Below are 27,838 nucleotides of genomic sequence, written 5' to 3'. Positions count from 1 at the left end.
CCATCTCTACAATTACACTTGGAGTGCTGCCTACCACCTCATCTTCAAACCTCTTCCTCTCTGGCCTGTCCGGACATGTAACACATCCCCAAGGAAGATGGATCCCATTTAGGGGGATGGACACATGGATGGATGAGCACACAAAAATGAGACCAAGTAGGAAAAACCATCATGGCTGGTATATTACAAGCAAAAGTCACGACGTTCCCCCCGTCCCAGCCCCAAAGACCCTGCCACGCGCTGCAGAGCTGTCCATAAGGAAGCAGATTTACTTCTTCATTTTAATAGCTGTAATCTGATCTCCTGTATGCATGGCCGTGCTTTATTCCTGGCGCTGGTGCCTGGCATCCATCGGCTCCCCAGTTACTGTACATGGTTTGAATGAAAATGCTTTGCTTTTCTAAATTAGCTTAACAAGGAAATTGGTAAATTTCCTTTGCAGAACAAGGGCTGCTGGCTCTTAGGAGCTGGACTGCTGCTCTACAGAGCACCGCTAAGGCATGAGTACATAGCTGTGGCATGAGGGTCAATTATGGGTGTCATATGACTAAGAATACACACGCTACCCTGAGGATTCGAGAGTCAGGGTCCTGCCAGAGCCCCAGAGCCAGCGATGCTGTGCTCAGCTGCTGAGTTTCTACTTTCTCCTTTGAGCTGACAGTTGGCCACTGTAGGCAAAATGCAGGTTCCTCCTACTTTCAAGGGGATCTGAATTTAGGACATAAGTTTATTCCCTCGGTTCCACTCTGGCAGGACTTGGAAGCCCTGTGGAGGCAGCCATCCCAGCTCTGGCACTGGAGGAAGACCCTTTCATGGCTTACTTGTGATCCTTCTGGCTGATTCGTTAGGGGTGGTGGCTGGCTCTGGTTGGCGCAATGTGGGGGCTAAAGCAGGGGAATTGCAGGGGGATGTTTCTAGGAATCTTCACGTGGGTCAGACTCAGGCTCTGCTGTTCATCTAAAATTTGGCCGATTCTAACCCAAATCCTTCTGCACAGTTTGGGTTTGAGTCCCCATAGCTAGCTGCTTCCACTCGCAGCTGGGCCCCTGCCTCCCCTCCAGCTCCCCAAATGGGGTAGTCTGTGCAGGTTGCTCCCCTCTAGGCCAGGCCTCTCCTCCTGCCCACTCACTGGGGACTGGATTCCCACGCGTCAAAGCTGCTGTGATCACCCTAGAACCTGGCAGCTCAGACTCAGACATTTCAATGAGCTGGCAGTCGGGGTTTGGCGAGTTCAGACTCCCACCCTGCCCTAATTCTCAGAACTCTAAAAAGAGCAAACACAACTCCTCTGCACTAGGAGGCCCTTCTGCTCTAACTCGGGACTCCATTGACAGCCATTACTAACACCTTCCCCATGCACAACTCCTTGGCTCTCCAGAGCCTTTTTATTATGCAGAGGAAGTTTGAAAGAGGTGCCACCTAGTGGTCTGAACACAAACCCAGGAGCCAGGAACTCCCGAGTTCTAATCCTTGCTCTAAAGTTGACTCCTCCTGAAGCCTTGCCAACTTAGACTGACTATTCCCATGCAGTTAATATTTACATACTTACAGGGCTGACGAGGTTTTCATTATGCAATATTTGTGAAGTCCTTTGCTCTCATCATCTATTAAACTTGACAGCTTGGGGTGGTGTCTCTGTTTCCATTCTAAAGCTCTGTCATTGGGTGCTTGAAACTTGAATGTCAGGATTCAGACTGAAGCACATACTTTGCTTTTCCAGCAGGATGGATTCCATAAGTTTCCAAAAGGTAAAATAAGTTCAGGCCATTTTCCAGTTATAAGGAGAGATGGACCCAAACTGCAAGGCTTCATACTGCTTCTCATCACCATCAAATCTGAGCATCTTCTGCATAAAATCAATAGCAAAGTCCCTATCAGATTTCACGGAATCCCTGGCATTTCTCCCTTTATAGGGTCAGAAATCTGCTTAGAGCAGGGTTTTTGTGGGGAGTTTGGGATTAAATGGGGCGTTTGAACTGTGAGCATTACTTATGGTGGAAAAGCTTTCTCAAAGAGGAGGGCTTTGAAATGTTTTCTGAAGATAGTCAGATTCTGGATTTGCCTGATCTCCCCTGGAAGATTGTTTCACAGCCAGATCCCCTAGACAGAAAATGCTTTGTCCCCAGTTCTCACTTGCTTCATGTTCTGCATTGTCCCAGGGGATTGCAGCTGTCATGGGGGTTCCTAGGTCGGAATTCAGTCTCTGACGTAGCTGGGGCTTGGTCCATTCAGTCAGAACATTTGGAATGTTAATGTTCTGAACGTCCAGAGGTGTTGGCTCGGGCCTATCTCTTTAAAATGGTGTTGACTGGTAAGTTTGGTACATTCAGAGGCCTCCCTGATGGCTTTGCTTTAAAATTAAGGTCTGGGAATGATTCATCCATATTAGTCAATCAACTGTGTATCTAGGGAGGAAAAGGTGGTCTTGTATTTACAACTCTGTGCAAGGACTCAAGGGATTTGGGTTCAGTCTCCCACTCCATCTCAGACTTGCTGTACAATCCTGGGTAAGCCACTTAGGCCCTGTTTCAGGAAAGCATTACGTGTGGTCCTCAAGTGGAGATGCTTTCCTGAATCGTGTCTTTAATCTTTCAGTTCCTCATCTATAAAACTGAGGTAATAATTCATCTCTTACACCTTTGTCTTGCCTATGCAGATTGTAATCTCTTAGGTGCAGGGACTGCCTCTTACTGTGTGTGCCTAGCACAACAGGGGATCTTGATTGAGACCTCTAGACCCTCTGTAATACATACACATGATAGTAATTATTATAGGGAGATTTATAGAGCAACTTTGTGAATCCTCAGAGATATGTTCCAACCTCAACACTGAACTAGATAATGAAGTGTAGCTGCTGGGCTACAGACTGATCCGAGACCCCCTAATTCTGCTCCCAAAGGAGCTGCTGTGCCAACCCAAAGTTCCTTGTGCATTTCTCCCCGTTAAAATACCAACTCTTACTCAGACTTTTCAAGAGAGTGCCTTCCCTAAGGGAAGAGCATTATAAAAGGGGAATGGCAGGGAGTTTTTGACAGAACAGATCTTTAAATATATGGATGCAACAGACCGAGTGTTTCTTGATGTGTCATTTCAGCAAAAAGCTGGAGCATTTGGTGCCCAACACAGGGCTCTGACTTCACTGAGTGCTAAGTACCAGAAATGAGCCAAGAAGAAAAAAAACCCATATTTTTCCTTGTTCTTGCTAGGTAGCCACACACTTTCTCCCTCTCCTGTTGCCCTGCAGAACTGCTGGGGATGGCCAGTTGAGCAACACTGAGCCAAACTCATTTCTTTTCTAACTGTATTGACTTCAGCGGAAAAAAAGCAGGGATGGATCTGATCCACTGATTACACACATTCTTTGGGACAACAGCTGGCCGTTTAAGAGCAAAAATGTTAAAGGCTCCTCTACCAGCCTAAACATGGATTCACAAGGACCAATAGTTCTCCAAAGAGGAGAGAGCCCAAACAGCGAAAGATATATGTACTTTGCCTAGGGTGACCAGATGTCCCGATTTTATAGGGACAGTCTCAATATTTGGGTCGTTTTCTTGTATGGGCTCTTATTACCCCCTACCACCGCCCAGATTTTTCACACTTGCTGTCTGGTCACCCTAACTTTGCCCAGGCTACCCCGCCACACAGCATCGCATTGTGGGCCAGTCCATTTGCACCGATCTGTATTGCGTCCCACAAAGCTAGCAAGCAGACCCTGTCCCCATGTTTGAAACCATTTTCAAGCAGGTTTTAGACACATGTGACTCACTAGAGATGGGCCTGAACACAAAAGCTTAGGGATGTCTGGATCCAGGTTCTGGTTCAAAGCATAATAAAGCCCAGGAAAATTTGAACCAGGGGGCGGGGCAGTTCTGGTTTACATTCAACATGTTTAAAATGAGACCACGCTCAGTGAGAGCATCAGAATGGGCCCAGTTTGAAGAAGATTGGGTTTGTCATTTTAGAGGTTATGAAGATTTTAAATCTTCCCGTTGGAATTTGCTAAAGTCCTTGCAAATTTATATCATGTTAAAGCACTTCAGAGGTTCACAGCCACTTTAAAATGAGAAGTACGCCTGACAGTAAAACCTACTGCATGTGTACACACTAGGGTTACCATATTTAAAAAAATAAAAAAGAGGATGCTCCACCGGGCCCTGGGCCCGCCCCTTTCCCACCCCAGCCCCAACTCCACCCCGTCCCCATCCCAACTCCACCCATTCCCCGCCCCTTCACCAAAGTCCCCGCCCTAACTCCCCCTCCTCCCTCCCAGCCACGCAAAAAGGGCTGCCCGAGCGCTACCAGCTTCACGGTTTGCCGGGCAGCCCCCAGACCCTGCGCCCTCGGACGGCGCTTCCCCAGCACAGCTGGAGCCCGGGAGGGGAAGCGCCCAGCTGGGGACGCAGGGTCTGGAGGCTGCCCGGCAAACCGTGACGCCGGTAGCACTCGAGCTTCGGGCAGCTCCCATGCCTCCGGATCCTGCGCCCCCGGCCGGGCACTTCCCCTCCCAGGCTCCAGCTGCTGTGCTCCTCCCCTGACTCTTCGGCTCTGTTTAAGAGCCGAGCTGCTGGAGCACTACCGGCTTCGGGCAGCCCCCTTGTGTCTGGACCCCAGCCGCCGGAGCAGAGCAGCTGGAACCCAGCAGGGGAAGTGCCTGGCCGGCGGCTGGGGTCCGGAGGCATGGGGGCTGCCCGAAGCCAGTAGTGCTGGCTCGGGCAGCTTGGCTCTTAAACAGAGCCGAAGAGTCAGGGGAGGAGCAGAGCAGCCGCAGGAGGGGAAGTGCCCGGACGGTATTTTCCCGGACATGTTCGGCTTTTTGGCAATTCCCCCCGGACGGGGGTTTGATTACCAAAAAGCCGGACATGTCCAGGAAAAACCGGACGTATGGTAACCCTAGTACACACCAGGATTCTGAACTGTAGATCAAGCAACGAAAAATAAGAGAAGCCTAACTTTAAAGTATGTATGTGAAAAAAAACCAAAATGTTCCCAACTTTACAACTACCAATCAATTTCCTTCCCACTTGGTTTACTCCTTAGCTTCCAATGAGATCTGAGAAACAAGCCGAACTTGTACAAGATCCATTCAGCCATTGGCAAGGTATGCATGCAAAAAATGTCTGACTGGAATGCATCAGGCTATGATTTAAACATCAGATATTGTAAGTCCCTGGGTTTAGAGCTAATAGGCTTGCAATGTTATAAAGATTCTGTACAAACCTTAGTCTGGAGCCAAATGGCCTCTCGTACTAATAAACACCACTATTCCCGTCCATAGAGGGGAATACACAGCACATATGATGATATAAAGGCTGTACTGGCACTTGCTTACTTTGCATAACCCACTTTGCTTTGCCACTTGCAAGCAACATAGCCATCCAAAACCCATATCAATAAACTTTTCCTACCATGCCACACCAGCACGTTGTCTCTCTGTGTGCACGTGTGCCTGTATGTATTACACTCTCTTGTACAGTCTCTACGCAAAAGAATAAATGGACACAAATCTGACATCAGGAATCATAACATTGAAAAACCAGTAGGAGAACACTTCAACCTCTCTGGTCACTCAATAACAGACTTAAAGGTGGCAATTTTGCAACAGAAAAGCTTCAAAAACAGACTCCAACAAGAAACGGCTGAACTTGAATTAATATGCAAACTAGATACCATCAGTTTAGGCTTGAATAGAGACTGGGAATGGCTGAGCCATTACACACATTGAATCTATTTCCCCATGTTAAGTATCCTCACACCTCCTTGTCAAACTGTCTGAAATGGGCTATCTTGATTATCACAATAATTTTTTTTCTCTTAATTGATTAGCCTCTTAGAGTTAGTAGGGCAACTCCCACCTTTTCATGTTCTCTGTATGTGTATATATAACTCCTTACTATATGTTCCATTCTATGCATCCATTGAAGTGGGCTATAGCCCACGAAAGCTTATGCTCAAATAAATTTGTTAGTCTCTAAGGTGCCACAAGTACTCCTGTTCTTTTTACTCTCTTGTACGTACATACACACTCACTCATTCACTCTATTTCCTCTCTCCTTCTCCCTAGCTGCTGCTCTTGCTGGTACAGAGTCAGCAGTCAGAGCCTCACACATTCTGGGCAGCAGCCTTGCTGAGAGGGCTGGGATCTGACAGAAATAGCTGCATAGGTAATAAGATTTGTGCTTGCTACAGAATTGCTAAGAGCACTGGGTGTTGATTAAATTTTCATACCTCCCAGACAGGGATTTTTGTATCTTTTTTGTTTTAAGCACAAGAAGGGCTTTTTCTTTTCTTTTTGTAGCTGCTCCAGCCTGAGAAGCTGGCGCAGCCCCAGGGCACTGCTCCTGCTGCTCATAGGACCCTTTATGCATGCTGCAATGCATTAAAAACCTAGCACACTCCTTCCCGCCCTCTGGATCTCTCCCCGCACCTGCCTCTCCTTCCCCTACATACATACATCTCTCCTCTGCATTTGCCACCTCTCCCAGCCATGCTGCTCTCACTTTCACTGCCTCTCTCTCCAAAGACACCCCTCTATTTTTTGCATTAGGAAAGGGCATGCTAACGAGCCTGCAAACCATTCGGGAAACCACGAGCAACTAGCCACTGCTTCCTCCTCGCTTCATTGTTACAGACACAACCCTTTAACCTCCTCACTGCTGCTGGAGCAACAGGGTGACTGAAAGCTCCCAGCCAGCCCCAAAGCAGATGGCTTAGCAGGCCATGTAGAGGGTTCGTTAAAAGGCTAAGCCAAGCCTTTTCTCCTCCGAAGCCCCAAGCAGTTTACTGTGGGATGGGCATTTCGGCTGCACCTTTAAGAACGGAGGTCTCTGCTTTGCATATGCTTTTCGTAGGAGCAGAAGTGTGATGGATCATGAAGCACAGCAGGATTCTGTAGACAGAAATTGGCTCTCGGTGCCACTGCCTCCCAGCCTTCACTCTAGGCTAGGGGGTCTGGCGTTTCGAGCTAGGACAGCAGGGGTGGTGGGGATGCAGAGGAGGGGCTTTCGGTGAAGACAAAGAAGCGAGCACATGAGGGCTTCAGCACCTCCAGGATGAGGAAAAGGAAAGAGTGCCCACTCCTCACCAAAGCGACACCCTTGTCTTGCCCCCCCCCACAGCCCTGTGTGTCTGGCTCCATGTGTAGGGGAGAGCTCTCCTGAGAACTCATGCAGAGATGGCAGGGGTGGGGAAACCTCAAAGAAAGTGCCAGGCCTAGCGGGGGAGGAGTGGGGGGGGCAAGGTGACTGAGTTTTCACCAGAGTTCGGCCAGCTTGTCATCAGTCGCACCAGCTCAGATGTCCAGGGGCTCCTTCAGGCGGCTGGTTTGCTGCGTCACGGACATAACGTTGTGCCAAGCTCTCTGCTGGCGTAACTCCACTGACCTCCACGCAGATGCATGAGTAGGGAGTTTGGCCCACTGTCTTCTCTGAAGACGGGACTTCTGGGGAAGATGGAAAACAGGGAACTTCTCAGTCTCCACCCCCCGAATTCTAGGGATGGGCAAGCAGGGTGGGCGCCCTGGGCACCAACTTCCAGGGGGCTGTGTTGACAGGGCGGGGGTTGTTTTTGGTTTCTTGCTTCACTCTGATTGGATGGTCTTTTCTCCCCCTCCACTGATTGGCTGGCTGTACAGTTTTGGGGTATTTTGTCTCTGACAGTGGGGTGGCGAGGAGCACCGAAAACATTTTCCCCCCTGGCTGGCTAAACAGCTAGGGTCGCCACTACCCCACTGAATGGGCAGTGCTGTGAGGCTCTGGGATGCAGCAGGAGGATGGTTTAATAACACTGCTCTACAGCCAAAATGCTTCTGAAATAAATGTAGTCAAACTTTACTAATTCTGGGTCACTGAGAACGACAATGATGCTTAAAATTGTTGATTGGCTCTAGTTTTCAAGATATGCTATTGGGTCAGTATATACGACCCTTGTCTTGGGAATGGCAGAGGATAAGTGAGTTATAAAGGGAATGGATCTCAGTTTAAACCAGAAATGACTAAAATACATCTTTGACTGGATCTATGACTAAATCTATGACTGGGTTTGGACAGTACTTGCTTTTTAGGCAAAACAATTAATGATGCAATCTGAAGCTGGTATTGCATCATACATGATATGAATTGCATCATGTTATTCCTAGAAGTCATGGATGATGCAATCATAACGAAGCTTACATCACTCTGCTGAACAAAGTGCCCTATATCAGCTCTAGAAATCATACAGTGTCATGCTCTCTTATTTGTCAGTGTTTGATTTTGCAAAGGGACACATTTCTGTTTAGCCAAAGTGAGCAGAGATGCCTCGTACTTGTGTGAACAGTGCAGATAACTTCTGCTATGTTTGTGGTGAAGTGACTTTTGCATCACAAAAGCGCAGTATAACCAGTATGGTTAAGAAAGCCTATCCCCTTTATTTTGGCTGCAAAATTGGAGATCAGGACAAGAGGTGGGCCCCACACATATGCTGCAACACTTGTGCAACAAATCTTCGCCAGTGGTTGAACAGGAAAAGGAAATCTATGCCTTTTGCAGTGCCAATGATTTGGAGAGAGCCAACAGATCATACCAGCAATTGTTACTTCTGCATGGTGCCTCCAGTTGGGAAAGGTGTGTCAAAGAAGAAAAAGTGGACTGTGCATTATCCAAACATTCCATCAGCTATACGCCCAGTACCCCACGGAGAAGGACGGCCGGTTCCTGATGCACCAGAATCACTCTCACTTCTCACGAGGAAGAGAAGAGGAAGAGGATGAAACTTCTGGTCTTGAACCATCAATGTCACAGGAACCACACCTCATAACACAAGGTGAACTGAATGACCTTGTCAGGGATTTGGAACTACCCAAGAGTAAGGCAGAGCTGTTGGGCTCCAGACTACAGCAGTGGAATCTCCTGGCAGGTGATGTTAGGGTTTCCATGTTCCGTGACCGTCAAAAGGATCTTGTCCCATTCTTCTTCATGGAAGGTGATCTTGTAGCCTGCAACAACATCGATGGTGTGATGGCAGCCCTCAACATCGTTCACGATCCAGATGAGTGGAGACTGTTCATTGATTCATCGAAGACGAGTCTTAAAGGTGTTTTACTGCATAATGGCAATGTTTTGCCATCGATTCCAGTTGGTCATGCAGTCCATATGAAGGAAACCTATGACAACATGAAACAACTTTTGAGGTGCATAAACTATGACCAACATCAGTGGCAGCTTTGTGGCGATTTGAAGGTTGTTGCTCTCTTGCTTGGTCTGCAGACTGGATACACAAAGTACTGCTGTTTTCTCTGCGAATGGGATAGTCGTGCAAGAGATTCCCACTACATCAAGAAAGATTGGCCATTCCGACAGTCATTGGAGCCTGGGAGGAAAAGTGTTCAGCATCCACCACTTGTTGAATCAAGGAAGATTTTGTTACCACCCTTACACATCAAGCTGGGTCTGATGAAGAACTTGGTCAAGGCCATTGATAAAACACAAGCAGTTTTCAAGTACCTCCGTGGAAAATTTCCAAGATTAAGTGAAGCTAAGATAAAGGAAGGTGTCTTTGTTGGTCCTCAGATTCGTGAACTTCTTCGAGATGATGCATTTGACCATGCACTGCGTGGCAAGGAAAAGATGGCATGGGGGGGGGGGGGACGACTCCCTCTCCCCCTCCCAGTGCCAGGCTCCTTGTGACTGAGGGTTAATCTCTCTTCCTTTGCTTTAACTGTCCATTTTCTGCCTGTGCTTGGTTTTAAACCTCTCTCTCCTGTGAGCTTCTTCACAGTCACTAGTATTCAATTAGATCACAGAAGCATGGCTCTGAGCTTTGTCAGCACTGTGGCAGGGAAAACTTCCCAACACCTAGAAAACAGCTACTAGAGGAGGAAAAATCCAACAACACATTCTCCTTCTTTCTCTGCCAAGATGCAGAGGGAGCGGGGCTGATGCTATGACGAGAATGCAGGGAAGCAGTGACAAGGAATCCTTCTCTCTCTGGATATGATCACTTCAAAACAATGGCTCTCTGGCAGATTTCATCCCAACAGAAACAACAAGGCAAGAAACTGTGCCATTTGCACCACTGAAGGGCCGAGCATCACCCATCTCAACCATTCCAGAGGAAGGGGCTAGACTCAGGAGATCACAGGGGAGATGTGAGGATAACTACATTACCAACTGTGAGGAGCTCAGATACCATGGTGATGGGGCCAGAGAAGTACCTAGGAGAGCAGCAGCATAGTCTCGTGCAGGGTTCCCCAAATTGGGATTGCAAAATCATGCCAAAAATCTACACACCCACCAAATAATACATTGAATTTTAAACAGATCCACAACTTAAGTCCTGTAATGTTATGTCCCTGTAAGGCCACCGTACTGTAGTCGCCTGAGAACCACAGTGGTTCAGCACAGACCCAGGGCAGGTGATGGTGATTTTGGACAACTTCCATTTTTGGGTGCCCCATTTGAGATCACAAGAAGGAGCCTGATTTTCAAAGGGCAGGTCGAATCATAGAATATCAGGGTTGGAAGGGACCTCAGGAGATCATCTAGTCCAACCCCCTGCTCAAAGCAGGACCAATCCCCAGACAGATTTTTTTACCCCAGTTCCCTAAATGGCCCCCTCAAGGATTGAACTCGCAACCCTGGGTTTAGCGGGCCAATGCTCAAATCACTGAGCTATCCCTCAGCTCTTTGGGAAAATCAGGTTCCTTTAAAGGTGCCTCAAGTTGGGCACTCAAGAATTTAAACCAACCCAAATCACGGATCACTTTAAATAATCTTGGCCTCAATAGGAAACCTGGACTTGTGTGTGTGCCTAGATTTACCTCATACCAGCCATTATAAGCCTAAATTCACATGGTTTCAGTAGTCCTCATGCTTTCAGTTTCACTTGGATAACTTCTCTTCGTTAGTAGCCTTCATGCCTACCCAGGAGAGGACATTTGGGGCTCTGTTCTTGTGCTTTTCAACACTCAGATCATCATTGTGGATCATGGCTGACCTCGTGCTGTGTATTACAACATGATGTTCTCTACGCATAATCTCAATATAGGCAGAAATTTCAACTCTAGCTCCCAATACATGTTTATGCATGGAAACGTCTGGGATGTTTCTGCTGGGCATCCATCTAGAATTACTCTCTTGTAAGGCTGACTCATTCAGTGTTTCACATTTCAGCTTGTCAAGTTTGGTGGCAGAAACGTGTAGCATTTGAGTCATATTTACTTCAAATTCCTCTTCCTGCAGCAACTTGATTCCCTATTTATAGGCAATCTTGAAAGGAGTTTCTGCTGTAAGCAGCTCCATACCAGGCTTGGATTTCATATTTCACAAGAACATTTGCCATTTCATGACCATTTACAGACTGCTGTTCAACTCCAGCACAGGCGGGACTTCCTGTTCCGCAGCTTCAACCCTACCGAGTGGGATCCCTCCTTGGCCTTACCAGCCAGCATAGCTTTCCTATCGTGGTCTCCTTGTGTGTCCACGATCTGACACAATCTCTAACAACAGGGCATCATTCCCCTTTTTGTATGCATGCATTATTCCTGACTACTTTTCACTCAGTTTCAATATCTATTTTGAAACTTGCCTTTTGTCCATCTATGTCAAATGTCAACCATTAATCTGTCATAGCATCTTGCTCAGGAAATTTAAGAGGACCAGCCAAGAACTCAGTTTCTGCATCCTCGTGAATGCATTTTGCTTTTCTGTTTCTTTGCAGGTTGTGCTGAAAGCGACATGCTTTTGAAACATGGTTGCATTTTGTGGCACAAATGTCATTGCAGCTCTTTTCCTGGACACCTCTGCATCATGCTCCGATTCCCTCCACTTTTATTGCTAGCTAATCTGGTCTGTATCCTGTGCTTATGCCTTGCCATGCATTTTTTAATTAGAGGCATGTCTGCTCGTTCACTGCCTGTTATCACTCCCATTTGGGAAGTGTGTTTCACTTGCCCTGCAAAAAGCCATTATTCTTTGCAAAGTCAAATCTATTTCTTGCAATAATCTTGTTGTTGTAGCTTGGTTATCAGTTACTGCACAGATAACTCAGTCTGTAATTAGTCTAATCTGTGAATTTGAACAATTCACATCGCTTAGCTGTATTAGCTCTATAACATAACGATCAAGAGGCACACTTGGCAGCTAGTTACTTGTCAAGACAACATGCCTTTTCCAGTGACATTCTTGCCAGAATCATGGCATTCTTGACATCCTTGAATGACTGTGTAGCAGATTACAGTGTATTTCATTCTCCCATTGGAATTACGGTAGGTCTCCAATGCCTCTGGTCCTGCCCAGCCTAACAGTGTAGAGATTTTCAGCCTCCCCGGTTTCTCTGCAACCTCAGTTGCTTCCAGGAACTCTTGAAAGTATTTCATCCACCCCCTCCATTCTCCGCCAGGTTCCCTTCCAGATTCAGGTGGCTGCATTTGCTCCAGCAGTGACAGAAAGGTGGGTTTGTCCAAGAACACATGTTTAACTGCCACGGTGAGACTTCAGAGTCCAGGACACAGATTAAGCTAACTCCTGACACCATATAATAAAGGTGTGATACAGAGGAGTGCTGTATCACCCAACATGGTGCTGGGTTACGCCAAGGCTGGGCTGTGGCTAATGCTACAATCACCAGCTCCAAAGGTTTAGGAAATTATTGTTCTGTGGCCTGAGCAAAGGACTAGGAGTCAGGAGCTCCTGAGTGCTAATCCTAGCTCCCCCTCTGGCTATGGACAAGTCCAGAGTTGTCAACTCCTAGAACTCTTGCTAGATTTGGTATTTTTTCTTAAAGCCCCAGGTCCTGGAGCCATGTGATGAGAGTGGATCTTAAAATCATGATATTGTTATATTTGGAAAAGCTATTGTAGGTAACTCTTAGAGATTTCTAGGATGTATTAGTTATGATTCTCCTCTCCCTCCAAAACTCACATAGCAAGCCTCATGGAGCCAGATGCTGATCCCTGTACTCCTGCTCAATAGTAGGTACTCCACAGCAGTCCCACTGCAGTCAGGGAGTACCACATACTTGGTAAATGCCACAGATTATAGTGTGAGTAAAGGTATCACATTCTGGCACCCTGCCCTAACAGGCCAAAGAATACCAAAACTCCCCACAAACCAATAAATATTGTCATGGTTACAGGGCTAGCTGCACCTCTGTCCAATTCTCTGGTCTTTGAGTGCACCCCCTAAGGGGTGGAATTCCACAGTTTCCCCATGTTTAGACTGGGCCCTGGCCTATAATACCCTGAGTATCCAACCTGCTTATCCAGCATGTCCGACTGGCTTCAGCAACTATGGCTCTTCCCTTTAGTGGACTATGACCAGTGATGCATAGTGACCAGTCTCTGTAAAGCCTTGTTTACATTAGCAGTAGGAAAAAAGCATCTAGAGAAAAGGGATTTCCAAAGAACCATCTATTTTACCCGCAGCCCTACCATTCTGTGGTGATGACCTAGACAGGCCTAGCTTCACCAGACACCACCCCCAGCAGATGCCTGTGTCACAACCTAGTTCCCTCAAACAACTATCACTTTCTTGAGAGATGGCCCCTTTGAATCCTGCCACAGTTCTTTCGCCCTGTACTGGGGGCCTTCTCCTGTCCTAGTCCAAGCCAGTTTTTTACTTGGCTGGAGAGCAGGCAAATCATCAAAGCTAACAGTCCCAGCATTGTCCCTTACCAATTCTCAAGCGTTTGCTTTAGCCAATCTTTTCCTTCCTTCCAGATAGTCCCTGGTTGAGTTAAAGCAACACAGCCATACCGAAGACATCCCAATAACCAGGCCCACATATAGTATTCATACATTATCATAGGGCAGCTCCAAACCCATCACACAGATCTACAACACTCGAAAACATTTTCTCTGCAAAATGTGTGGCCAATAGGATACAAGAAGGTGTGGCTTTCTCAGCATGAATTTGGGATGAGCTCCTCGTTTTGCTCATGGTTCACCACGCATGAGTGCAGGAGAAATACTATATTCATGCTGATAACATGTTTATCACAGCCCACCCCACCATGCATGCTTTACACACCGCCGCTGGGATGAGGAGGGTACATTGCTTGGTGGCGTGTGGGCTTGTGTGTGTGTATATTAGAGAGAGACAAGGTGGGTGAGGGAATATCTTTTATTGCTCGGGAGACAGACAAGCCTTCGAGCCACACGGAGCTCTTCCTTAGGTCCTTGAGAAGTTGACCCAATAAAAGATATTACCTCACCTACCTTGTTTCTCTCATATCCCGGGACCGACTCGGCTACAACTACACTGCATATGTGTATTAGAGAGAGGCAGGCAGACCACTCTGCATTTGCTGGGGTTTCTGTTCAGCTTTCAGTCCTGTGTCTTGGCAGGACCCCAAACAGAGCTCTGAGGGAAACCACCCATCTTGCTGTCAGCAAGGTAAAATTCGCCACGCACACCGCCCCATCCTGGGACTGTGGTTCAACATGCCCCAGCTCCAAACCTCTCCACACCCGGGAGGGCTGCAGCTGTGTGCGGAAAGCAGAAACCCTGCAAGCAGGTGAGGACACATGCTCAGACATTTTCAAGATCAAATGCCTTCTGCTGGTCCCGTTTCTGAAGTCTCTAACCACAACCGGCCTCTTCAGTCACGCTAACTGCCCACCCCCTTTCCCCTGTGCTGTGTGAAAGCTGCTCAGGCTTCTGTAGAAATACCCTGCTTGTGGCTTATTTGGTCAAAGAGGATAGTCTGAAGCTGAATGCAAAAAATAAGTATAGTCTTAGAGCAAGGCACGCGCTCTGTCTCACACACAGACTAAACACCAGTAATTATTCTCTGCAGTAACCTTCCCCAGGCATTGAGGGCTGGTATTTACAGCGGCATAGGCAATAGAAGCTGACAAGCAAGGGCTTTGTCTCTCTGTCAGAAGGGGCTGGTGGCACCCAGCGCGTGTGGCTGAGAGCAGCTAGGCAGCCCCATTCCCTCCCAGCAGGGGGAGCAGAGCTGCCACACCCACCCTCCGGTGCTGCCGGGCACTCCAGCTCCAAGGAGGGCAATCTTCTCCCACCACCTGCTTCACCCGTGGGCGTTTGCTGATGCTTTCATCTGAGCCATGTGACGCAGGTCCCACGGGAGTTGTGTCATCCCCACAGAACGCAATTATTCAACTTCAGCGCGTGTGTGATTAAAGAAGGGGAGGAGAAGAGAACAAGCTGAGGGAAGGGGTGGGCCGGGCTGGATGGGGAATGTTGAGAAGTGTCAGTTAGCTAATTGCCAGCTCTGCCTGTGTCAGGCAGACGCGTGCTGTCAGGAGCCTGAACTCTGTGTACCCGTGTGTGCACCTCTCCATCTCCCGCTCCGTGGATGTTTTGACAGGAGCTGCACAGACTAACAGGCTGTGCTGCAAGGCGCTGGCAGAACAGCGGGCTGGCCCAAAGGCAGGCATTTACCTGCCCCTCTGGGAGACAAAGTACATGCCAGAGGCAGCATCTCACCATCAGCAGTGCCTGGTGTTTGAATCATTGCGAAGGAGACTAACAGAGTCTCCTGGAGCATGGATCAAATGCCACATCTCCTTCCACTGGGGAAAAAGGCTTTGGGTGGACATACAAGTGCGAGCTTTGATTGTGCTAGCATTCTAAAACTAGCACAGTGGCCCTGACAATGCGGGCAGCAGTTCAAGCTAGCTGCCTGAGTACAATGCCATCCAAAGTCCTAGGTAGGTGCTCCATCGCCCCACACCACCGCAGCCATAGTGCTATTTTCAGCACACTAGCTCAATCAAAGCTAGCATGTACATGTCTGCCCATGCTCAGAATGATACCTCCCAGCTGCAGTGCAGATGTGCCCAGGACTGCAGTGCATGATGGGAAGAATGCATCCTGGGAAGCCTGAAAGAGCATGGCCCCTGAATATGCAGCTCTTCCCTTACTCCTCTGCTGACTGAAGCCCAGCGCCCTAACCAGAGATGGCCATAGTACATGCAGAGAGGTGCAAATGGAAGTCTCAGTCCTAGTGAACACTGTGATAATTTGACCGTGAGTGGGGGTGAATTCCATTCACAATGTAAACTATATAAACACTGACTCCTGAAGTTAAAGATCCAGGACTTTCCCGGGTCGGTCCACCATCGCAGCGAGATAAGTACCGTCGTGGGGATGGTGACGACCTTCTCCAGGTGATCCCTGGACCGGGAGTAGACCGTCACTAGCCATTGCTGCAGGGGTCGCATCCAGAGCCTGGTGTGGCATACCACATATGTAAATGCTGCCATGTGCCCTAGTGTGCGTAGGCAAACTCTGGCCGTGGTCAGGGGAAACGCAGAGACTTCCGCAATGAGGTCCATCAATGCCCTGAACTCTCCAGTGGCAGGAACGCCCTGGCACAGGTCGAGTCGAGCACCGCTCCAATGAGTTCTATTCTCTGTACCAGAACTAACTTGGATTTTTTGTTGTTCACCAACAGGCTGAGGTGACGGCACATGGCTAGCAGCACCGCGACGTCCCCTTGGACCTGGAGTTGCTCTTGACGAGCCAGTCGTCGAAGTACGGGTAGACCTGGATACCTGACATTTGAGGTAAGCCGCCACCACTGACATGCACTTGGTAAATACCCGTGGTGCTGTCGGTAGGCCAAACGGAAGGACCGTGAACGGACAGTGGTCAGGACCTACCGTGAACCAGAGGAAGCATCTGTGTCCCTCGAAGATGGTGATGTGGAAATACACATCTTTCAGATCGAGGGTGGCGTACCAGTCTCCCAGATCCAGGAAGGGGATGATGCAGGCCAGGGAGACCATGCAGAACTTCAGTTTTGCTAAGTAGCAGTTCAAGTCCCACAGGTTTAGTATGGGCCACAGACCATCCTTGGCCTTGGGGATTAAAAAGTGTCAGAAATAGAACCCCTTGTTCCTGTACTCCACTGGAACTACCTCCACTGCACTGAGCTGTAGTAGACCCTCTACCTCCTGTACGAGAAGATTCTCATGACAGGGGTCCCTGAAGAGGGATGGGGGTGGTGAAAAGAGGGGGTAGAAAGTAATTGAAGGGTTTAACCCTGTGCCACCGTATTGAGAACCCATCGGTCTGATATTACAAACGCCCACGCAGGGAGGAAGGAAGAAAGGCGGTTGGCAAACAGAGGGGAGGAAGGATCCGGGGAACAGTCCGGTAGGTTGGCCTCGGGCGTATCCTCAAAATGGGTGCTTGCCTGTCTGCTTACTGCAGGTCGAGCCCACCTGGGATGTAGATGGGGATTGGTGGCCAGGGCGCCTCTTGTAGCCCCTGGATCTTTTGTGGGGAGACTCCTAGGGAGGGTGGCTCCACTGGCTCTGAGGCTGCTGCGGCTTAAACCACTTGCAGGCAGGGCCAGGGACGTACTGGCCCAGTGTTTTTAGGGTTGTACAGGAATCTTTCAGGACACGGAGCTTAATGTCTGTCTGTTCTGTGAACAGGGCATGTCCGTCGAAAGGAAGGTCTTGCATTGACTGCTGACCCTCCAAGGAAAGACCAGAGAAGAGCAACACAAAGCCCTGCGCAACGAGATGGCCAATGCCATGGTACGGTGGCAGTGTCCGCCACGTCCAATGCTGCCTGGAGAGCTGCTCTGGCTGCAGTCCAGCCCTCATCCAGAATTGCCCGGAACTCCTTTCTAGAAGCCTCAGGAAGGGCGTTCTCAAACTTGGTCATGGCCTGCCACATATTAAAATCATAGCAGCCTAGTAAGGGCTGATGGTTGGCCACTCGCAATTGTAGACTGGAGGATGAATAAATATTACACCCAAACAAGTCTAGTCTCCTTGACTTTATTTTTAGAGGTAGCCCCCGGTTGACCCTGTCTCTCCCTGTGGTTGACCGCCTCTACCACTAGGGAATTGGGAGCAGGGTGTGTATAAAGGTACTCGTGACCCTTAGATGGCACAAAGTACTTGTGCTCCACTCTCTTGGAGATCGGAGGCAAGGAGGAGAGGGTTTGCCAGAGGGTATTTGTAATTTTAGAGACCCCCTCATGTAGGGGCAAAGCTTCCCTGGCCAGGGCCACTGGGCAGAGAACATTAAAGAGGGAGTCTGCAGGTTCCTGTAACTTCTCTGCCTGGAGGCCCTGGTTGGCGGTGACCCTCTTTAGCAGCTCCTGATGCCCCTTAGCATCATCCTGGGGCACCGGTGGAGGGGGCCCCACTATGGCCTCGTCTGGTGATGACAAGGAGGAAGCCGGTACCAAGGGGTCCTCCGCACCCATAGGTAGTCTGGGGGCTTGCTCGCCCACTTCCTCCTGTGCCTGTTGGTGCCTTCAGACGAAGCCTCTTGAGTGGGTGGAGGGCGGGAAAGGGTGGTAGCTGGGCTCTCCAAAGCTCCGGACACCGAGCGGGTGGCCTGGGAGGGCTGAGTGAAGCCCCATGGGTACCACTGTGCCGGCCACAGAGCCTGAGCCCATGGGTCCGGCTGCGGTGCCGCCGACGTAGTCTGCACCATAGGTGCCAGAGCCTGTCCTGCTGCCAGGGAACCTTGCTCCAAACCTGAGCCAGAGCCCGAGCGGTCACTCCCCTGCGACCAGGACGGGGCTGATTGGTGGCTCTGTCCCGATCGGCACCAGTCGCCCCTCCCAGAGTTGGATCTGGCTGACCTCAAAAAGCACCTGGATCAGGGCCTCGGTGACTGGTGATGCTAGGTGGATCCACGATGGCACCTGGGCTGGCGTTCTACACCTCACACTTGAGGAGCGGGATGTGGAGCAGGATCAGGAACTAGAGCAAGCTTGGTGTCGTGAAGATGTAGCCGCATGCGGTGCCGCCACCCTGGGGGATTGGCAACGGTCCGGAGAACGGTACAGTTGGTCCCTCGACCTGTCCCTGGAGCGGTACCGGTGCCACGGAGATTCCGGGAGCCAACTCCGAAACTCCTGCCGGGGGGCGCGTTCCTTCAGAGGTCTGCGCCCGGTTACTGGCGAGCCACGCCTCGAGCCTCTCTGCCCTTGTCCTAGGTCCGGAGACCAGATGGGGCTATGAACCTTCTGCCTATCACAGTCAGAAGCATGTCAGCTACGAGAAGATGATCATTGGTGGGATGTCCCCTGTGATGGGGAGCAGTGCCAGAAAGGTGAGACTGTGATGGTCCCAATGTACGTTTACCCTGGGACCGGGATCCCGCAGGTGCCGGAATGGGTGGCACCGGGAGGTACATAATGTCCTACACCGCTTGGAGGGCCTCCGCCATGGACAGCACCCGGAGCTGACGAGGACCTGCGCCGCTATCCAGGGTAGCCAGCAAGGAGCGGGCTGGGCTACACTGCTCGAACTGAGCTGGGGCCCGGGATCCCCAAGGGAGTGAAGAGGCACCCGAGACAGGGCCTTGGTCCACCCCAGACTTGTCCTTTCCCTTGCAGGAAACTGGAGACCTTCCTCGCCCTGTCTTCCGGGGATTCTTGGCTGGAGCCACAGAAGGAGACTGGTACCGGCTCGTAGACGGTACCGGCAGGGCGCTGCACACCAAGGTCACGGTGCTCTGCGCTGAATCGGACCGCTGCTCCGGCATCAGGGTAAGGGCACACTCCATCAGGAGCACCTTCAAATGAATGTCAAGCTCCTTCTTCGTCCTGGGCTTGAAGGACTTGCAGATTTTGCACTTGTCACGAATGTGACTTCGCCCACGCACCGTAAACACCTATTATGTGGATCGCTAAAGGGCCTGGGCCTTTTACAGTGATTGCAGGGTTTACAGCCTGGGGACCGGGGCATGCCCAAGGCAAAGTCCCTTTAGGGACCTACTAAGTCTCTAACCTAACAAACAGGTTGAACTAAACTAGAGGGAAACTATATACAGTAATATTTGCAAGAGGCAAATGAGTTCAAACGAACGAAATGCAACAGCTCTAGCTGAAGCGGACAAGTTCCATGCACCGTCACTGGCGGCAGAAGGAAGTGAGGGTGGAGAGGGCCGGTGGTGCCCTATATGCCGCAGCATACACGCGCCACTCCAGGGGGCACCAGAGCCGGTCCCCTACAGATACTGCTGAGGGAAAAGCTTCCGACACCGGTGCATGTGGCGAGCACACACCCCTAAGTTGAATGGACATGAGCAATCACTTGAAGAAGAACTGAGTTATCACAAGGGCAGCACAGAAACGGCTAGGTGGGGCAGCTGAAGTAGTGGTCTCTGTTTTAGGTGCCTTGTTACAAGAGGATTAGTAAAGACAATTGGACACAGTCCTGAAGCAGATAAAAGGTCTATGGTGTTATGTACAAGGCCATGTGGAGAGGTTAGGAGAGCCAGGTTGACTGCATTCATTAGGAAAGAGGCGCAAAAGAGGGGAAGTATTAGAGGGGCATACAATCCTGTGGACTTCTAGAGAAACAAAACCAGTGCGCCAGGAGAAGAGAAGGATGGATTGGGCATGAGAGGCATTTAAACTAAATGCTTGACTTACACAGAGGGTAAGCTACTAATGTGCCAAAGGCAGCAAGAGGAGCGGTGAATGTACATGCACTGAGAATAAGAGCAAAGCTTTGAGCAGAAAACAAGATTGCAGAGCACAAAGGCTAGTGAGATAGGCAGGGGGACAGAGATGTGCTGCAGTCCCAATATTCCTAAATGAACAATAGGCTAAGAGGCAGAGAGGCACATTCCCTATCAAGCTCAAGCTGTGTGTAGGAGGAATATGTATATCTTATCTGTACATTAGCTCAATCTCTCATATGTGCGTGCACCACAGTGAGAGCCACACACACAAGAGAGCAACACACTAAGATCCAGCATTCACCCTGATCTTCCCATGCTATTGCAGGACATTGTGTGGGAGACGGCTAAATAATTCTAACAGGCAGCTCCTATTTAAATGCTTCAAAGGAACGGAAAAACCCCCTCAAGGCTTTCTGTGGGAGAAAATCTCATTCCACCTCCTAGTCAGTTCTGCGTGGGCAGCCATCACTACAGTTAAGCCTGTAATCCCATTTATACCCTGAGACACCACTGGTGTCCAAGAAAATTTTCTGTCTTAAATCCCAGGAAGGTGGATTCTGCCACTCCCTTCCAGGGAAGAGAATTCCAGACACTGAAGAGCTACTTAGAAGGCGGAAGAACAAAGCCCCTTTGTGGATTTAACTTACTATCTCTTTGTTTTCCTGCTGTCAAGTATCAGAGGGGGAGCCGTGTTAGTCTGAATCTGTAAAAAGCAACAGAGGGTCCTGTGGCACCTTTAAGACTAACAGAAGTATTCTGTTAGTCTTAAAGGTGCCACAGGACCCTCTGTTGCTTTTTCCTGCTGAGTTTGTTTTACCCAGTCCTCTGCAATCCCCACACACACTCAACTGCTTATTCCCTCCCAGAAAAGCCCTGTGTCTTATATACATGGACTAGGACCCTTCTAAAGTTTGAATAGGCGGTATTGTGTCTCTTGCTGCCACAGGCTTAGGTTAGCAACTCTGCTGACAAAATACACATTCAAACTAAGGGCACCTCTGCATCCAGGCAGCAGAGTTTGCATGATGTGCTGCTCTCCAGTCACTGGGGTTTGCTATTCCCAGATCTCCCCGTGATACACAGGGCCGGCTCCAGGGTTTTGGCCGCCCCAAGCAGCCAAACAAAAAAACAACAAAAAACAAACAAACAAAAATAAAAAGCGATCGCGATCTGCGGCGGCAATTCGGCGGGAGGTCCTTCACTCCGAGCAGGAGTGAGGGACCGTCTGCCAAATTGCTGCCGAACAACTGGATGTGCCGCCCCTCTCCGAAGTGGCCGCCCCAAGCACCTGCTTGGTAAGCTGGTGCCTGGAGTCGCCCCTGGTAATATATGCCTTTCTACAAACTTCTGTATGGGCTAGACAAAATGGGATATAAACATCCCTGGTGTCAGCAGAAATTATACCAGGGATAGAATCATAGAATATCAGGGTTGGAAGGGACCTCATCTAGTCTAACCCCCTGCTCAAAGCAGGACCAATCCCCAACTAAATCCTCAAATGGCCCCCTCAAGGATTGAGCTCACAACCCTGGGTTTAGCAGGCCAATGCTCAAACCACTGAGCTATCCCCATCTGGCCCAGTTGTTTTTAATCCATACCTTTAAACCCATATGTAAAACCCCAGCCCCACAAGACACACTGGTTGCAACACCACCTGAGCCGCTGTCAGTATCTAACACTTGACAGTAACAGCTTCCTTACAAAGAAACAACCTCAAAACTCTGGCAGCTTCATCAGCACATCAAGGAACCTGCTCCACAAATGTGTAAGGCACAAAATCCCCGTGTCATCATCGCACAACCCCCGCTCCTGCTCTCAAGTGAAACAGCACGGCTAATGCATTTATCGCTCCACTCACAGGAGGCTGCACGTGTTATTGAATTCCAGCCCTTGCCGAGCGCAGTGAAGCACATCTACAGTCATGGCACTGCAGCTGCAATCTTCAATGAAGTTTCACATATGCAGTGACTGCAGGTCTGTTTGTTCCACTAGGACTGGGACTGGGGATAAACTGTGCCATGAAATGTGCTCATGGTGTGCTGGTTGCAGAAAGGGGTGGGGAGGAAATGATGTGTAGGGCTGACTCTGATCCCCCCACTTTTCCACCCTCAACTGAAGGTTCCTGAGAGCCAGCACAGGGGACAGGTCTTTGCCATTTAACCAGCTCTTTGCAACATGTCACAAATCCAACCACCGATGGGTGCAAAGTCGCACGTGCCTCTCCAATTAATTAGTTTTTCCTCCTTCTCAAAGGTACCCAGATGTGCAGTGGAACCAGAACTGAGTCCAGCCTGCGCTCACCCGTAATTGTACATCCTACCACTAACAAGGAGCCCCGTTTCCATCATCAGCCCAAACAGGAGACCTTGGAGCACAGAGAGCTCCACAGCCTGGAAGCTTTGTTCAGGAAAAACATGCCCCACTTCTGCTTCTCCAACCTGTGGAGCTCCCAAGAGCCCAGTGCACCACTGCAGCCTCACTCACATTGTACAGCACTGTGGTCCACCCTTCCATGGTAATGCACTGGAAGACGGTCAACACAGCAAAGAGGATGTTATCAAACTGAGTGATCCCATCGTTGGGACCAATCCACTCCTTGCACTCGTAACCCGAGGGGCATCCCTGCACCCCACATGGATGTGGGGGATCCAGTTCTTCCAGTTCACCTGCAATCACAAAAAAACAATGCCCGGAGGGCACAGAGATCAGGGAGGGGCGGAGGAGAAGACGCAGAGAAGCAGACAGAGCCCAGCCCGGATACCCAGTGGAAGGCGAGGTGGGACAAGCATCCAGCTGTGTTATTAAAGCTTTCACATTTGGGGGGACATTAGGTCACTAGAATGTTCATGGAATCCTGACCTGCAGTACCATGATTTTCCAGTCCCCCCAATTTACTCCCACACTTTCTGACCGTCAACGCTCTGCCAATACATCTCGGGCTTGACCTGAAGCACTCCTTGCTAATGCAGCCCCAGAGCCCACATGCCTCTTCTAATGCACTTCACTCCTGACCTGAAACAATGCTGGGCCTTCTGGATTTGGCACCTCCTGAGCAGGGATGGCTAGTTGTGTTGACATATGTCAGTATGTTTTGTCCCATTCCCCCCCAAACCTTGGGCTGTGAACTCCTTGCGGGAGGGACCTCTCCCTTCTTGCCTGTCTAGAAAGCAGCTAATACACAGTGGGCACAACTAATAATAATAAAGAGGCGGCTTTTCTTCTCTGTATTGAAGTATTGTCAACCCTCATGACTTCGTGGCAAGTCTCATGATGCTTGGTGTTTTCCTTAAAGCCCCAGCTCCTGGAATCCTGTGATTACTTGAGCATCTCAGGGGTTTTTTTGTAAATCAAGTTTCTAGCCCTTATAACTGTGAAGAAAATCTTGAAAATGTGACTCAAGTGAACCCAAGAGGGTGAAAAACCCAAAGCAAGTAGAATCCACATTGTATTATTATTCTTATTTTAAATCCAATGATTTGTATGCCACTCTCATGATTTCTGAGTCCTTATTCATGATTTTTGGAACACTTACAGTTGCCCATGCTAAGTCTCAGGAATGGGAACCCTCTCTCTTTAAATGACATCAGCTGGTATTGGAGGTGAAGACAAGACAGATATTGGGGATGGTTTTGACTGATAGAAACCACTCATAACAACATCAGTCACTGGGCCTCAGAGCACATGTGGGCCCATTATGGTCCTTGGGCCCTTTAAGAGCTGGCATTCTGGGAAACACAGTTCTCTAGGAAGGACTGAGAGTCTAGAGGTCACGTGACCAGAAACCAGCTTTTGGGAACTATATTAAGGGATAGCCTGAGGGCAGTATGGGGAAAGAGGAGGGCTGAGCCTGGAAGGGGCTTGAGAGGGGATTGAGTTGCTTTGTTCTTAGCTGGATTTTACTTTGTTACGCCCTGAGGAAAGAGACTAGAAGTAGGGTTACCATCCGTCCGTATTTCCACGGACATGTCCAGCTTTTGCATCTCTAAATAGCCATCCGGGAGGAATTGGTAACAAGGTTAAAATGTCCTGGGTTTTTTTCTCCCTCGCCGCCCTCCCTCCCTTCCATGCAGAGTGCGGCTGCTTATTAGGCGGCTCGGCCGATTGACCCACTCCCATTGGCCTCCAGCAGCCAGAGCCCTCCCCTGCTCCCCCCTCCCTCTGTCTGCAGCCCTGTGTAACACACAAACCGACCCACCGGGCAGCGTGTTTTGCAAACACGTGGAGCCAGAATGGTAAGGGGAGTCCAGGGGGGGGGCAGTCAGGGAGCGGGGGAGTATTGGATGTGTCCCCGGACTCCACCTGCCACCCCCTCCTCTGTGCATCCCCGCCCCCCCCCGTCCCTCCTCCCTCCCTGCCTGCCTCTCCCTTCCCTGCTTGTACTGCCAGAGCCAGCAACTGCTGTCTGCTGCCCCGGGTCCTAGCGTCCCCCATCCACTAATGGGAAGACTGGCTGCCCTTCCCCTGCCCTTCCACCCTAGCCCTGAGCCTCTCCAACGCCCCAAACCCCTTAGCCCCAGCCCTCATCCCCCCCACACCCTAATCCTCTGCTCCATCCCTGAACCCCCTCCTGCATCATGAACCCCTCATCCTCAGACCCACAGCCCTCCCCCCTGCATCCCCTCCTATCCCCAAACTCTCTCCCAAACTTCCCACACACACCCTCCTGCCCTCAAACTCCCTCCCAAAGCCTACACCCCCTCCCTTTGCACCGCCTCCCACCCCCAAACTCCATCCCAGAGCCTGCACCCCTCAACCCCTCCTGCACACCAACCCCTTACCCCAGCCTGGAGCCTGCACCCAGCACCCAAACTCTATCCCAGAACCTGCACCCCTTCTGCACCCTAATCCCCAGGCCAGGACCTGCACCCCAGACCTCCTCCCCCCCACCCAACCCCCCTCCCAGAGCCTTAGGCAGGTGGGGGTGGGGGTTCTGGGCACCACCAAAATTTCTACAACCCTGCCACCCATGCGAGTGGATAAGGGTCGGGGCAGTCAGGGGACAGGTAGTGTCCTAGGGGGTGCAGTTATGGTGGGGGGGTTCTCAGAAGGGGGCAGTCAGGGGACAAGAAGCGGGGGGGTTGGGATTCTGAGGGGGGCAGTCAAGGGGTGGGGAGTGGATGGGGTGGGGTGGGGGCGGGGCTAGGGCAGGGCTTCCCCCCCCCCCCGTGTCCTCTTTTTTGATTGTGGAAATATGGTAAGCCTACTAGAAGTGACTTATAATTGTTTGTATTTACCATCCCTGGCTGGTGAAACTGCCCATTATCTCACAGTAAGGTTATCTTTGGCTGGAATCTATTACAAAACCAACCCATCTCTCCATCCCCACTGGAGAGCTGGCCAGAAAATGGGAAATATAGTCACGACAAATCTGTTTTGGCTGACATTTTTCTAACCGTGAACTTTTGCAACCAGCTCTACGTCACTGCCACCCTCCCTGGCTGATAGCAGGCTCACGGAGAGGATGACAGAGTGTGGCGTTCAGTAAAAGAAGAGAGGAAATCACTGAGCCCAGAGCTCCAATAGGAACATAGCAGCGAGAAGAGGGAGTGACCCCTGAGACCGCCTGACTCCGATTCCATCGGGCATTGTGTGGAAATGGAATTTCTCCCCACTATGCACCAGGGACTAGCAGCTCAGTCTTTTCTCAGCCATTGTCATCGTGTGGTGACAGTTGTGTGTTACAGTCTTAAGTGTCAATGCCACCATGCCACCTGCATCCCGCAGCATGGCTTATGCCTTGCTGCAGCCTGAATCAGACAAGCTGGGGTTCAGCGTGGCAAGGCCACAGAGTGGCTCATGCACAGTAAACCAACTCATCTGAGCTGAAAAGGGCATTGCTCACAACAGCTTGCCATGCACAACAGACAGAGTGGGATGGCATCCTGCCTACCTGAATTATTCGCGTAGCAAGCTCGGTGCAGTTTCCCGCTGTAGAACTCCAGGCCGATGATGGCGAACATCAGAATAGCGAAAAAGAGCAGGAGGCCTATTTGGAGAAGGGGCACCATGGCCTTCATGATGGACTTCAACACGATCTGTAAGCCTGGGGAAGAGGAGAGAGGACACAGCTCACTGACCCTCCCACCACCTTGCCCAGTGAACAGCAGAGACGACATCTCTCCCTGTCCCTACAGGAGAGGATCTTGGTAAGAGGATGGTGAGTTACAGAGATGGTGAAGGATCAGTAATCTGCCAAATGGGACCAGGCAAAGCACAGAGTGAAGAAACCTTTGCCAAATAGGCTTGGGAATTTGAATATAGTCTCCTCCCATTTGCCACTCCCATAACTGCCCAGCATCGACTTCTGGGTTTTTGGCAACTTTCTTCTCTCCACTGCAGCTCTCTCTCGGCATATTCCGCCTATGGAATTTCCACTGAGATCTACAGACTTCTGCTCCAGGAGCAAGGGTAGAATGGGCGATAGAGAATGCAGGGAGGATCAGAGAGGAGAACTTTTCCCTTAGAAGAGCAGCATGAGCTAGTGGACAGGACAATGGATTCAGGATGGGTTCTATTCCTGGCAGTGCCTGCTGCATGACCACAGGCAAGTCAGTTCACCTGTCTTTGCCTCAGTTTACCCTCAACCCCAAGTTTGTATTGTTTATTTAGATTGAAAGCTCTTCAGGGCAAGGATAGTCTCTTACTTTGTATTGTGCAGAACCCAGCACAATGGAGCCCTGATTTAAGGTGGAGACTCAAGGTGCTACCATATAAAAACATCCGCTACTCGTTCGGATTTGCATCCCAAGTGGCAACTCCAAGGTAAACAGGTGGGACCACATTTCAAAGTCCCGTCGCAATGGATGAAACATCACCCAATAGCCACTGCAAAAGCACACCTGCATGCAACTGTTTGTGAAAGAAAATCAAGAAACAGTGTCCATGTGCAGATATTTAGTTTGTGCATCCAAATGCACGCATTTGTGCATGTACAACGGGTAAGTGCACATCCTACGTGGCTCCCATGTTGTGTGTGGCCTTTGACTGCTTCCCTCTAAACTGCCAACCCGTGCATTCACTTTGGATAACAATGGGGGAAAGCCATCCGGAGCACAAAGAGTTTTGTCAAGTACCTTGCAGAAAGGGAGGTTAAGAATTTTCCCCACTTGACTTTGACAGGGCAAGAGGAGTGCTGACGGCAGTGCCAGGAGCTAGGCATGCTGTGGGCCAAATGCAACAGTGTATGTTCTCCACACCCAGCTCTGTCATAGCACCTCGCTCCTGACCTGTTCTCCCATTTCAGGGCTCTCCTGAGCAGGGACCATAAGTGCTGGCTTGCTGTCAAATTCATACTTTAAAGAGTGGATTTTGTCCTGGTGAAAAGTGCCAGACTGAGACGGGAAAGATGAGGGGTACAAAGAACAGCAGCACAGAAAATCTCTCCCACTATTGCCCTGCAACTGCGCGACCATCTTTGAGGAAGAGATGAGAGGTTCAGTCTCTGTGATTACAAA

The 27,838-nt window shown here is 50.0% G+C and overlaps 1 protein-coding gene across 3 annotated transcripts in view; it reads right to left on the bottom strand.

Annotated features, from left to right (window-relative positions):
• Positions 1–27,838, bottom strand: part of CACNA1E (calcium voltage-gated channel subunit alpha1 E) — a 218,712-nt gene that overhangs the window by 138,040 nt on the left and 52,834 nt on the right. For all 3 annotated transcript variants that reach the window (XM_054037983.1, XM_054037984.1, XM_054037985.1), the window contains exons 5-6: positions 26,275–26,427; positions 22,869–23,050 (exon numbers count right to left, since the gene is read on the bottom strand). In XM_054037983.1, coding sequence (XP_053893958.1) covers positions 22,869–23,050; positions 26,275–26,427 — 335 coding nt within the window. The remainder of the gene's footprint in view (positions 1–22,868; positions 23,051–26,274; positions 26,428–27,838) is intronic.

Source organism: Malaclemys terrapin, chromosome 8 (assembly GCF_027887155.1).
Source record: "Malaclemys terrapin pileata isolate rMalTer1 chromosome 8, rMalTer1.hap1, whole genome shotgun sequence".
Taxonomy (NCBI): domain Eukaryota; kingdom Metazoa; phylum Chordata; order Testudines; family Emydidae; genus Malaclemys; species Malaclemys terrapin.
The sequence above is the reverse complement of the archived record's forward strand: the minus strand, read 5'-3'. Positions and strand labels throughout refer to the sequence as shown.